Genomic DNA, 14,073 nt, shown 5'->3' on the forward strand with positions numbered 1-14,073 from the left:
GACATCCCAGTGCTCCCACTACAATCCTCCCTCCTTAAGGAAAGTAAATAATGAACGAATTTCCATTTTGGTTGCACTATTCCTATAAACATTTTTGTCACTTGTAATAAAGAGTACATTTTATATGAGTTTATTATTTGCAGTTTCACCAAGAATTTGTTCAGCACGTGTCCTACATAGACCTCCATAGTCAAACAGGGTTAACTAGTAGCCAGTTAGTTTGGTTTTGCACTTTTCCATGGACACTCAGAAAAGTTAATGTTTAACTAAACTCTTGTACTTGTGTTGTATTTCATCTGCCTCTGGTAAAGAAAGTGTTAAGTAAAACCCCTTCTGCTCTTCCTTCCTGTTTATCTGTTGTGCACACACTCGCGAACAGTTGAACTGAGTATGTATATGCCCCATTCAACTACGCCACTGCTGAATTCATATAGAGGAAACACTCTTTTGTGTCTTCACCCATCTGTGTCTTTGCTATGAGTTGCTGACACTTGGTCCTTCCAAACCAGCCCAATGAGGAAATCTTTAAACAGATGAACACCAGTCAAAAGGGAGAAAATCGCCTGGGTCTGATACAACACATTGAAGAAGTCAGTGTGTTTGGGGAGTTAGGACTGCTTAAAGGAGACCCCATAAAAATAGTCCTAAAAGAAAACGCTAAGCCATACAGCGTCACAGCCCCTCGCCGCATACCCATTCTGCTGCTACCTAAAGTAGATAAGGAGCTGAAGCGAATGGAAGAAAATGGCATAGTAGAGTGCGTAACGGAGCCTACAGAATGGGTAGCGCCTATATGGTGCCAGTGATTAAGCCGACTGGAAAAGTAAGAATATGTGTAGGTCTTACTAAACTGAATGAGAACGTGAAAAGGGAAAAGTTCATCTTGCCGACCACAGACAGTATCTTGCACAAACTGGCCGGAAGTAACTCTGGATGCTGCCAGTGTATTTTGGCAGATGGCCCTAGATGAAGAAAGTTCAAAGTTAACTATACTTTCATAACACCAAATGGTCGCTACTGCTTTAAACGGCTCCCATTTGGAATAACATCCGCACCAGAGATATTCCAAAGGAGGATGCAAGAACTGCTGCAGGATCACGAGGGCACGGTAGTTTACATGGACGACATACTTGTGTTCAGAGCCACTCTGGAAGAGCACGACCGCCGCCTGAAAAGGGGGATGGAGACAATCCCCGCATCTGGCCTAAAACTCAACCGCCAGAAGTGTAAGTTCAAGCAGGCTTCCCTTCACTTCCTGGGCCAGGTTATCAGCCAGGAGGGCGTGACTCCAAGCCCAGAAAGTGTGTCCGCCATCACCACCCTGAAGACACCTACATGTGAGTGAGTTAAAAAGGTTACTCGGTATGGTGAATTATGTTGGTAGATACATACCCAACTTGTCACAAATCCTTCATCCCCTTAACGAGCTGTTGAAGAATACAGTAGCATGGATGTGGAACTCGCAGAAGGAAGCAGCCTTCAAGAAGGTAAAAACACTGATATCCTCTGCACCTGTTCTTCAGTACTTTGATCCAAAACTGCCCACTGTAGTAGGTGCTGACGCATGCAGTTATGAATTAAGAGGAGTACTGCTGCAAAATCATGGAGGCACACTCAAACCAGTAGCACAGATAGAAAAGGAGTGTCTTGCTAGTGTATGGGCTTCAGAAAAGTTCTATCTATGTGGTCTGGAAAGCTACAAATTACTTACCGACCATAAACCACTGGTGACACTCATCAACCACAGAGACCTAGACAAAACTCCACTGAGGTGCCAGCGACTTCTGATCCGCCTAATGAAGTTCAACCCTGTCGCTGAGTACGTCCCAGGTAAGAACCTGATAGTACCTGGCGTGCTGTCGAGGCTCACGGAGTCAAAAGTGGACAACACAAAACTGAGCGAGGACATCCAGGCATCCACGTGGACGCCATCGAAGAGCTGGAAAGGCCTAAAACAGTGTTGGAGAGCATAAAGGCAGAGACAGAGAAGGATGAAACCCTGCAGAAGGTCAGACAATACATTAAGTCTGGCTGGCCGCGATATAAAAGGGATGTCGTCAGACCAGCTTTAGACTATTTTATGGAGAGAAGTAGTCTTAGTGAGCATAATGGACTGGTAAAGAACGGAAACCAAATAGTGATCCCACAAATAATGAGAACTGAGATGCTGGAGAGGATCCACCATGGGCATCAAGGCCTGAACAAATGCAGGGAGAGATACAATGATGCCATCTGGTGGCCAAAGATCAGCCATGCGGTAAAGGAGAAAGTTTCCTCATGCCCACACTGTAATGAGCACAAACCAAGCCAAAGCCGGGAACCACTCATCACAACGCCATTGCCAGAGCTCCCGTGGTGGGCTGAGCTCCCTTGGCTCCCTTGGTGGGCTGAGCTCCCTTGGCTCCCTTGGTGGGCTGAGCTCCCTTGGCTCCCTTGGTGGGCTGGTTGGTTCTTCTCTTTCAGCATTGGCAACTCGCATATATTGCCACCTATGGGTTGTTGAATATTATATGTAGCCTGTTATATCATGTTATGTATATAGTATATTTTCCTATCCCTTCCAGGTACCCAATTTAGTTAATATATTTATATTCTAAAGTTTATATATATATATATATATATATATATATATATATATATATATATATATATATATATATATATATATATATATATATACTTTAACAAGGTAATGCAAGGTATCATTATTTAAATGTACATTTAAATATATATATATATATATATATATATATATATATATATATATATATATATATATATAATATATGTGTGTGTGTGTGTGTGTGTGTGTGTGTGTGTGTGTTTGGCTCAAGACCAGCAAGAATAACCCTGTCCTTTCTGCCCATCCAAATGAGAACTGAGAAACCAATCACACTCATAGCTGAGCCAATACCTGCAAAGAATTAATTGGAATTAAGTTTGTATAATTCCATTATAAATATCACAATTGACATTCTTCACGTCCCAAGCCCACGAAACCTGCCAGTTGGCTCAGAACCCGGTTTTCCTTGTGACCTTGTGAGTGGACATCCCATTCCCATACCAGCTTTTCTGAGGTAAAGTAGGCCTACTTTTTACTTAACCGATTTAGGTACATTACTTTTAAAACATACTAGCCCACTACAAAGGTAAATGACACTTAAAACTTTGAAGAAAGTAAATAATAAAATCGAATTACTACATTAAAGGCCTACTCAGGGTAACCAGATAAATAACAGCCGCTTTCACCTAATAAACATATAAACATTTTAAATTGTCTTAAAATTAATTAAATGTATTTTCCATTAAATGTGCCACTACTTTTCACATAAACAATGGTTTTCCGGGTTTTTCCCCACCGTCCACTAGTCACCACAATTAAATACCGTTAAATGCCGTTAAGTTAAACGCCTGTCATATTATTAATATTATTAATACCACTACATTTAATAATATTTAAATATTTAATAATATTAATATTGTTTTATTAATGTTAACAGTGTTAATAATAATTATTATTAGTAGTATTACTACTACTTCTACTATTAAACTATTTTACAATTAATCTTTACTATTAAAGAAAACTTTAGGGAACGTTAGAATGTTCAACAGGGAACGTTAGAATGTTCTGGGAACGAAAAAATTTTAATTGGGATGTGGCTTAATAAAAAGTAAATAAGCTAGCCTGGTGGGAAATATTCCGTAATTTTAAATAAAACTTCCTTCATTTTTGTATTATTTTGATAGCCATGTTTCCAGCCTTTCCTGTTCTCTCATATTATAGGCTACTGGATATCACGACGAGTTATCAGTCACACAAGTAAATACTCATTTTATTTTTTCACATATTTTTGTTGCAAAGCAACATTTAAATCTTTCCATATACCCCTGGTTGGGAATAGTCTCCAAGTATACTATAGTACGTCTAGTCCACCCAAAATATTACAGGAACTGATTTTGGAACCAAATATTTTAGGAACTGGATATATTGTAACACCGGAAGTAAAACAGGTTTAGATGATGTCATGAAAGTTGCGCCAGTTGTCGTTACCTTTTAAAAAAAGATCATTATTCTCTTAATTTATTTAATTACATATACTCTGCGTATACTGTTACTTATTTGACCATCAAGACCAGCTCTTTTAATGTTTAGTGTGAGTTTCGGTTTAATTTATGTGCTCTTTCGTTAACTCTGCGTTTGGCGCTCATATTTTACTGGAAATTATAACCATCGTCATTTAAAATCAGTGTGTTGTCAGGTATAAATTAAGTTAATAAAAAATACTTACGCTAACATTTTAAAGTGAATATTGTTTTTCTTTTTAGATCCAGAGTCTTTTGTCGCTGAGTTTGCCTGTAACGTTAAATGGAAACTGAACTACACACCGAGTGGAGTTCGGCTTTAGATGAAGTCTTACCTCAGTAAGTACAAAACACACTTAAAGTGGATTTTAAAAGTGTTTCTATTTGTAATGGTTCAGCAGCACGGTTGTCACTGTTCTCTCGGCAGGGACCCCGTTTCTGCAGTGATTCCGCCGGATCCTTCACTTTGGAGCTCATCAGCCGGGCCCTGGTCCACTGAGAGCAGCTTCCCAACAGTATTCAACCAGTATGAAGAGCAAGATTACTGCACTTTTACACCCAGCAATGAAGCACAGAGCCAAACCGTAACGTTACAGGTATGAAGAACCTCCTAGTGACACATTTCACAAAAGTGATCATCTATGTACTTTTGATCGTTATCTCCACCATAGACTGAGGACTGGACAGAGGAAAGATCTACAAACACAAATGAAGACTGGGAAGCAGATATGGTAAGTTTTCAGCACCCTACTGCAGGTACTTTTCATGGTCATGGTGTGTGTGTACAAGTTTTACTAGTAAGCACCAAGTTTGTGCTCACAAATATTGTGAAATATGATTTAAAATGTGTGTGTGTTTGTGACATTAGCCTTTTATTGCTGGACAGAACAACCTTGTTATTGTTCTTCCGAGAGATTTGTCATACTAGTTTTCTAGCAAATATGAATTGGGAAACAATTCAGCCTTCACTCTGCACTTTTTTACTGTTTGTGGAGTTTACAAATGTCTTACAGATGTTTTTGGAAATGTGAGTTTGTGTACAGTGGGGTACAAATGTCTGAGAAGTGAAAGTGTTTTTCTATTTTTATATTATAATTACTATAATACATTTTATTTTTTAAAGGAATGTCTTTTTTATTTTATGCCACAATTTTCTTTTAAAGTCCAAAAACTGTTCTGTTTATTATCTAGATTAACTGGGATTTTAACTAAGATTTTCAGGGTGGTCTCAGACTTTCAGACGCCGGTGTATATATTTCTTTATCTTTATCTCTTTCTCTTTAGCGTGCTTTAGAAGACTGCAGTATTGAGTTGAATGAGCGGTATGAGGCCTTTGTAAAGCAGCATACAGCAGAGCAGGAGGAGCACAACATCTGTGTCAACAGTCTGGAAAAAACAAGAGATGACAGAAATCATCAGTACCAGGTTTAGCATCACATTTGAACTTCAAAATACACCAATATATTCAGTCTGTACAGGTTCTGATATCTACACATGGTTATTTGAATAGCAAGAATAGCAAAGGTGCTTAAAGGACAAGTTCGGTATTTTACACTTAAAGCCATGTTTACAGATCGTTTCTGATGAAATAGAACGGTTAAGATTAAAATTTGAACACATGCTGCTGTCCCGAGAATTTTATGTTTTATGTTTCTTTCGCCCCCCCCCCCCCCCACCTACAGAATGGCTGCATATGTGCACTGGAACAATCCTTCCTAAAACGCATTAAACTTTCGTTTACAAAGACGTGAAACTCACCGAGTGGTCAGGGGTGTTCACTGATATGCTCACACAAAAATCGCTGCAAAAGATGCTTTCCAACAGGTTTTATCGTAGTTTTTGTCCAACTCCATTGATTTGTATTGGATGTGCTGTGAGGTACGGTATTACTCCGCCGCCGGAAACTGGGCTGGAGTGTCTATTATTCAAGATCTCAACTGAAGAATGTACGGGTGTGAGGCATTTGGAAAAATAGGTCCACAGTTTTACAACGAATGGTAAAACACCTGTTGGAAAGTATCTTTTGCAGCGATTTTTGTGTGAGCATATCAGTGAACACCCCTGACCACTCGGTGAGTTTCATGTCTTTGTAAACGAAAGTTTAATGCGTTTTAGGAAGGATTGTTCCAGTGCACCTATACACCCATTCTAGAGGTGGGGGGGAAAGTGAAAGAAACCTAAAATTCTCGGGACAGCAGCATGTGTCCAAATTTTAATCTTAACCGTTCTATTTCATCAGAAACGATCTGTAAACAGGGCTTTAAGTATAAAATACCGAACTTGTCCTTTAATCTCCCTTGAACTCAATAGGGAATAGTAATACTGTGTGCAGTGTCCTTGTCAAAAACTGTGGTATTACTGTACTTTTTTAGCCTATTTTTCATTGGTATAGAAATTATTTTTTCTCATTTGTACAGGGTTTTATTGAAAAAATTGAGTCTTTGCAAATTAAATTGGAGCTGAATAGCAGCAAGACCACACGGAAAAACTTCATGGTAAAACGGCAAGAGCTTACTGCAGAGAAGGATCGAATGGAAGAGGAGAAAACAAGGTAAACTGACATTGAAATAGTTATGATATTCAGCTGTCTGCTGTGGGTATAGCATATAATATCATTCAAAGGTCTGTCATTTTTTTAATGCTTATGAAAGAAGACTTTTAAGCTCACCAAGCCTGCATTTATTTGAGCAAAAATTCAGTAAAAATGGTAATATTGTGAAATCTATTGAACTATTCTATTTGAATATATTTTCAAATATTAGTATATTCCTGCGATGGCGAAGATAATTTTTTAGCAGCCATTACTCCAGTCTTCAGTGTCACATGATTGGTCCAAGATTTCTTTTAATCAATGTTGAAAACAGCTGTGCTGCTTAATATTTTTTGTGAAAACAGATACATTTTATTCAGTATTTTCTAATAGAAAACTCAAAAGAACAGCATTTATTTGAAAGAGAAATCTTTTGTAACATTATAGATGTCGTTACTGCCACAAGTAAAAAAAATTGTACTGACCATAAACTTTTAAATGGTAGTATATAATACTGGATAGACTTTATTCAATGAATTTAAAAATATATTTATTTGTTTTAGATTGGCTCAGGAGCTGGAGGACACAGAAAAGAAACTCAAGATGCTGATTGAGGAACAGAGTCAAGAGAAGTAAAAGATTCCAAACGTGAAAGGAGAAACACCCAAATGTCTCTGGATCCGTGTGTTTATCTGGTTTTTGTGCTTGTGTTTGTGGCAGGCTCTCCTGGGAGCAGGAAATAGCTGACTTGAGGGTGGAAATGGAAACGCTCTGCAGACAGGCAGAGCAAGCCAGTCAGACCGTTCTTCAGGATGAGGTAACTCCTGCACCTTCACAGCATGTGTCTTGTAGAAAACTCACAGATAGTGTAATGAATCATGTATGTTATTGTCTGACTGTGTATTTGTCCATGTGTCTGTGTGAGCAGATAGCTGCACTTGAGATGCAGAAAGAGCTTGCGCTTTCTCAAGTGGAGGACTGGATCGTCGACGCGGAAAAATATCTTAATTTTCTCAGGTACTGTGTGTGAATTAATGTTTGTTGACAGGTATGCACATGCAGTATGTCCGCATGCATGAAGCTGGTGTGATTCCTTAAGGATTTGTGCTTATTCTTGACAGATTAAATCCTTCCCAGCAGCACCTGCACCAGCAGCAGAAGTGGGAGCACAATGTAGCAATGGTCCGCGGCAGTCTGGTAGGACTAAAGGTGAGGGGAGGAGCTAATACCAGTGGATTACAGGTGAAGGGAGTTTGCAGCTTCTCTCACTCAGTCTCTCGGTTTTTCTTACATAGAATAAGTTTAATGAAAACCATCAACTCCTGCAGAGAGGTGAACAGTTGGACAGTTTGCCCTCAGTCCAGCTCCCATTACTTCCAGCAGTGCCTACAGTGAGTGTCAATTTATTCATATACGGCCTAGGGCTGGAGGTAAACTACCGTTCAAAAGTTTGGGGTTTGTAAGACTTTCAGTCTTCAGTATCACATGATTCTTCAAAAATCATTTTTAATATGCTGATTTGGGGCTCAAGAAACATTTCTGATTATCATCAATGTTGAAAAATGTTGTTGAATGCATTTTCCCCCCAGGATTCTGTGATGAATAGAAAGCTCAAACGAACATCATTTATTTGAAATGGAAATCTTTTGTAACTTGTATTCTTACAAATCTTTTAATTTTGATCAAACTAATGCATCCTTGCTGAATTGAAGTATTAATTTGTTTACAAAAAAAAAAATCATACTAAATCCAAACTTTTAAACTGTGCTACTGTTTTATGCCATATACCGTGCTATTGTGGAATTGATAATCTGGTAGAGTGGCTGTTTTAGCACTGTTCGTACATCGCCCATCCAGAGTCATATTTATATTTATAATATGTTTTGTGAATCTAATTTGACTCTATCAATTCACGTATGTATTATCTTTTGGTTTGCATCAGTTAAGTTCCTAATTAAAAGTACTTTATCTTTTTATTTGTAAAATTTACTGATTTATTAAAAATAAGCATTTCTGCATGATTATGTAATGTATTAACATACTAACTACCTCTAATATGGTTGCACATCATCTTATTTAAACTGCATGTTCCCTAGAGTTGTTGCTTAGGACAGAGTTCAACTGTATTGTAATTATTTTGCATAGTTTAAACTAATGTAAGTAATGTATATTTTTGTATGTGTGTGTCATTTTTCTTTGGCTTTCCGAAGTTGGAGATGATAATCAGTCCACTTCAGAATCCTGCTTCTCATCCCATTTTCAATAGTGGTCCACCAACTACCACAAATTCTCCCCCCATAGTTCATCCCCAATTCCACCCCTCGGTCACACCACCACAAAGAGCCACACCGCCACTTTCATCCCCTTCTCCTCAAAACACACCATATGTACCCGTCACTATAGGTCTACAATCTGCTCACGTCCCAAACATGTATGTCCCTATGACAACTCATGCACCTGCCCCTCAAATACCCATGCAAACCATCTGCCGGCCTCAAACGTCATCCCATGCTCCTGTCACGCCAGACCCACACGTCCTTCCACAGACACACGTAGGCGTTCCAGGTGTCTCACTGGCACCCTCAGTTGCTTCAGCAGGCACCTTTGTTTTACTACCAAATAATCATGGAGGCAGTTTTCATCCCCAAGCTGCAGTGCGCCTTCCCCAAACGTTCATGCAAACCATGTCTACACGTAACTCCTCCCCCCAGCCCCTCCCCTCCAATCCTGCACCGGCAGGCAAACTGGACAAGCTTCTGGAGAGACTGGGCTCACATTTCCCACAATGCACAAGGTATTGAGATTATACACTGTAACATGATTAGCTTGGTTACACTTTTAACAGCCAACATAATTTGTAGAGTTTTTGTCTTTTTGTTGATTCTGAAATTGTCAAAGTAAGGATTGCTTTCTGAAAGTGACCTCTCTGTTTCTGTCTGTACTAGAGATCAGTTAACACGTGTTCTACAGCAAATCAAGAGTGAGCGTGGTACTATGGCTGGCATGTCGATTGATGATGTAACTCAGCAGGTTGCGCAGAGACTTGCGCAGAACCAAAGACCGGTGCGACAGTACACTCCTCTCACTCTTCCTCATTGTGTTTTTGTTGTTACTTTCCTTCTGTTTATTGCTCATTTCATTTTTAACTTTATCACTGTCCTTTTAGCCACCAGGACCTATAGCACCTCCGTCTGGAGCTAGAGCCTTTCCTGCTTCAGTTGGTCCGATCCAGCGTCCCATAGCCCAGCCACCACATCCCATGCGGCCTCTTTTCCGTCCCCCAGTTGCTCAGGTTTTCCACACAAGACCCCCACAGGTAGAGTTCAACTTTAAACCCCTTTTCTTTAAACACATTTAACAAAATACTCAGGACTATAGGGGAGAGTCGGGTAAGCTGTGCCATATTTTGCTGAAGTTTGAGTAGTAAGGAGGAATGATACAAAGGTAAAAAATAATATGCCTAATTCAGCATGCTATCAGCTAAAATAAGAAAGCAGAGTCATAAAAATAAGACTTTATAAAAAAATAAAAAAGTGAGACAAATTGCCCCGTTATATGAGGATGTTTTTGCATTTCAAATACAAATATTAAAGGGTTAGTTCACCCAAAAATGAAATTTCTGTCATTAATTACTCACCCTCATGTTGTTCCAAATCCGTAAGAACTTCGTTCATCTTTGGAACTCAAATGAAGATATTTTTGATGAAAACCGAGAGCTTTCTGAACTAGCCATAGGCAGCAATGTGGGTGAGTAATTATTGGCAGAAATTTTTACTTTTTAACATAAATTCATTACATTGTTATTATTAACAATAAATATTATTACTGGTTTATAATCTCATTTCAACAATAAATATTATTACTGGTTTATAATCTCATTTCAAAGCCCTACTATATTTTACAGTACAATTTACTGTATACTATTTTGCTAAAATATATTCATAAGCCAACCAGGAAACGTATATTTTTCAGATTATTTGAATATATTGAAACACGTTTCATTATTTTTGTCATTTGTTTTTAGAACCATGTAAACAAACCCTTTTTCTCTGTCTCTCTGTCAGTCCTCTATGCGGAAGTTTTGTTTGATGTGTCAGAATCTTGTGGATACTGGAAGTCAGTACAACACAAACTGCTCCCATACAATGCACAAAGAAGTGAGTGTAACTTCACGAAAAACACATTTAGGCACATTATTTGCTTTGTCTATGTGTTCTAATAACTGTTGTTGTTTCTCCTTTTATTTAGTGTGTCAGTGTTTGGCTCAAGACCAGCAAGAATAACTCCTGTCCTTTCTGCCCATCCAAATGAGAACTAAGAAACCAATCACACTCATAGCTGAGCCAATACCTGCAAAGAATTAAGTGGAATTAAGTTTTTATAATTCCATTATAACTATCTGGTTAATGTTAGAAAATAAATTGCTCCATTCCCTGTCAGAGTTGACTATTATTATAAAGGACAGTATGTTATTACACTAATTTGTTACTTTGCTGATCAATGGAAATCCTTACTATATGAATTTCTTCAGTATTCAGTGTTATTCCAAAGATTTTCAAACTTAACCTCAAGTATAATCCTCATTATGTAAGCTTTTCCAAAGCTCATGTAACATGGACACAAACTCCAAAACAGAATAAAATGTTTCTTTCACTTCAACTTTTCCAAGTGATTTAAAACCGCTTAACTGGAAAATGTTGCTGTTATATATTTCTGTATTTTATTAAATTAATAATCAAAAGAGGCCTTTATGTGGAGAGTTTTATACATTAAACAGGAAAAATAAATTGTCTTTTTTTGCAGTGTAATCACTGGTAGTCACTCTTTTTTTTTTTAAGATTTAAGATAAATTATAATATTGTTCACAATGAAAACTGTATTGTGATCATATACCATGTTTCAGAAGGAAAGAAAACGCTTGAAAAAAATATTTTTTGTGCATTTTATTTGTTTGTATTCTTATGTCAAAGATTTTTTTAACTTGAACATAATAAACATTCATCTCAAAACTCTTGCACCTACAGTCCTTATATCACTAAACACAAGAAAATCTGTTCTTTGCTGTTGTCTGAGGATCCGAGTGTGCAAAGTCCTTGAGTGTTTTTATGCCTGGATGGCCTTGGAGATGGTGTCATACACCTGTGCAAACCTGGCCTTCACGCTCTCCATGTAGGGCTCCATGCGGGCCTGGAGGTCCTGGGTGTGTGGGGTGATCTTCTCCCTGGCTTCCTCGACAGCCTTCACCAGCTGTTCTTTGTATTCCTCAGCATAAGGGGCGGCCATGGTCCTCAGATCCTCCAGACGCTCCGTCAGCTTAGTGCGTACGACCTCGACCATCGGCACAAGCTTGGACTTGGTATCCTCAAAGTTGGTCTCAAACATCTGCCTCAAGTCATCTAACAGGGGCTGCAGCTTGGCACGCATCTGCTCAGCATTTTCACGGTTCAGGGTGGCATACTCCTGGTAGAGGGGCTCCAGCTTGTCACGGTACTCGTCAAAGTGCTTCTGCACCACCTGGTACAGCTCAGCTCGGTGGGGCTCCAGCTTGGATTTGAGGTCTTCGATGTCGGTCATGATGCGCTCTTGCAGCTGCTTGGTGTTGTCCAGGAATTGTTTGGAGAAGGTCTCAGCGTAGGGGGTCAGAGTCTGGGACGTGGTCTGGGCATATTCCTGAAGCTTAGTCAGGCTCTCTGAAAGTTGCAATCTGAAGGAAACAGAAGATGCATTTAGAAAATACAAACACAAATCGCTTCAGTTTAAGCTAGAGGTGAAAGCCTAGAATCATAAATCACACTGCTCATTCACTAAGGCCAGAGGAGAACTGGCCTCCTGACTGAACCTGGTTTCTCCCCAGGTTTATCTCAACTGTCACCTAATGGAGATTTGATTCCTTGGGTTCTCACTACTTATAGCTGAAATTAGCTTGTTTCATAATGGAGGAGCTTTGCAGCATGAGCTTCACAGTTATTCAACTGAATTGAAATAACTTTACAGCTGAAATGAAGTTTGCTTCATAATGAAATAATTTTACAACAATTACTCTTGTTTTACTGAGAGTGTGAAGCTACTTGGAAAACATTCTGTATTGTATAAAGCACTATATAAATAACTGATTTGAAATTATGAGATAAAGAAGTAAGAAAAGATTCTGTATTTCAAGAATGATTAAGCTGCGAAGGGGCAAAAAATCATTTGGGAGAAGTAAAAAAACATGAACAGAAGATTAAGACACAAAAGACTGAGTAAGAGATCATCATGATCAGATGTGTCTTTTACTTGTATTGCTCATATTCGGTTCCATCCAAGTTGTCGAGAGCCTTCTGAGTCTGCTCCTTGACCTGGGTCAGGTACACCAAGGCTGCTGACTTGAAGTGCTCCAGCTGGGAGGGAGCATCAGCCTGCAGGAAACGGGCCTGGGAACCTAAGGAGACACAGGAGTAAAGATTGTCTCAAGCTCATTAAACTTTGTGAAGAAACATACTGTACATGGTCAAATTGTCAACATAAAAACCAAAGCATTAACAAAATCATCGACGTGGAGCCAAACGACCACTCCTCAAGAAGACAAAAGACCTTTCTGGAAATTAACATTTGAACTCACTCTTGGGCACTATCGAAACGAAAGTCTCACCTCCGAAACATCCTAACCTACATTTATTCCCCTCATCCCCCACTCCTTCTCCCTCATGCTGAGATCACCAAAACTTGCACAAGAATCTATATGGTTTAATGTGAATAATTATCAAGAGTATTATACATGTTTAGTATCATTTGAAATGTCTCATTTCCAAATAAGTAAAACAAAAGGTAATAAGGTTTTAGAGATAACATGCACACAAAGTAGGGTGGGAGGGTTACACCCTCCTGTTCTCAAAGGGTGAGAACAGTTCTCAAACTCACACAAGAATCTATGTGGTTTAATGTGAATAATTATCATTGAGTATTATACATGTTTAAATATAAAATACTAAAGAATAATTAGATTCAGAAGTCAGGCATGTTACTTACCCAAAGCCAAGAGGAGAGTCAGTGCAAGAGCCAAGAATTTCATGGTTGAGCCCTGAAAGAGAATATTCTTATTATACCATCAAAGTACTTTTTAGCAAGGTCTATATTGCAAAAATATTGTGCTCAACTGTGTCTATCTATGTTCTCATTGTTTCTATCTTTACTCCTGGCCTCTGCATTCTGAATTGTCTTGATCCCAATTTTGCTCTCCTGCTGGTTTGCGCCCTTACCTGAGTTTTGCTGCTCTGAATGTTCGAGGACAGACAGCAGAGGCAAAGGTCTTATATAGGGCAGGAACAGTGCGTGTGGAGTTGGAACCCTGTCCTCTTACACATCAGAGGTTCAAAGGGTAGGTGCAATAAAAGACACATTTTAGATATCTGTAGACACGTCAATACACTGGCAGACTCACAAAACACAAATAACATGTAAAATATTCCATTATATTTTGT

General features: G+C 38.8%; 2 protein-coding genes across 2 annotated transcripts; one reads left to right on the top strand and one right to left on the bottom strand.

The window, feature by feature from the left end:
- Positions 1-3,975: 3,975 nt before the first annotated feature.
- On the top strand, positions 3,976-11,626 carry rnf214 (ring finger protein 214). The gene is made up of 16 exons (XM_079871329.1): positions 3,976-4,154; positions 4,327-4,422; positions 4,511-4,679; positions 4,755-4,814; positions 5,368-5,508; positions 6,501-6,634; positions 7,177-7,245; positions 7,334-7,430; positions 7,542-7,630; positions 7,735-7,822; positions 7,909-8,004; positions 8,824-9,407; positions 9,559-9,676; positions 9,780-9,929; positions 10,678-10,770; positions 10,862-11,626. The coding sequence occupies exons 2-16, from the start codon at positions 4,367-4,369 to the stop codon at positions 10,922-10,924; spliced, it is 2,007 nt and encodes a 668-aa protein (XP_079727455.1). The 5' UTR covers positions 3,976-4,154; positions 4,327-4,366; the 3' UTR covers positions 10,925-11,626.
- apoa1a (apolipoprotein A-Ia) lies at positions 11,550-13,693 on the bottom strand. The gene is made up of 3 exons (XM_079871347.1): positions 13,622-13,693; positions 12,890-13,034; positions 11,550-12,317 (listed from the first exon to the last, which is right to left on the bottom strand). The coding sequence occupies exons 1-3, from the start codon at positions 13,662-13,664 to the stop codon at positions 11,717-11,719; spliced, it is 789 nt and encodes a 262-aa protein (XP_079727473.1). The 5' UTR covers positions 13,665-13,693; the 3' UTR covers positions 11,550-11,716.
- Positions 13,694-14,073: the final 380 nt, after the last annotated feature.

This window comes from Squalius cephalus (assembly GCF_949319135.1).
Source record: "Squalius cephalus genome assembly, chromosome: 5".
In the NCBI taxonomy this organism is placed as follows: domain Eukaryota; kingdom Metazoa; phylum Chordata; class Actinopteri; order Cypriniformes; family Leuciscidae; genus Squalius; species Squalius cephalus.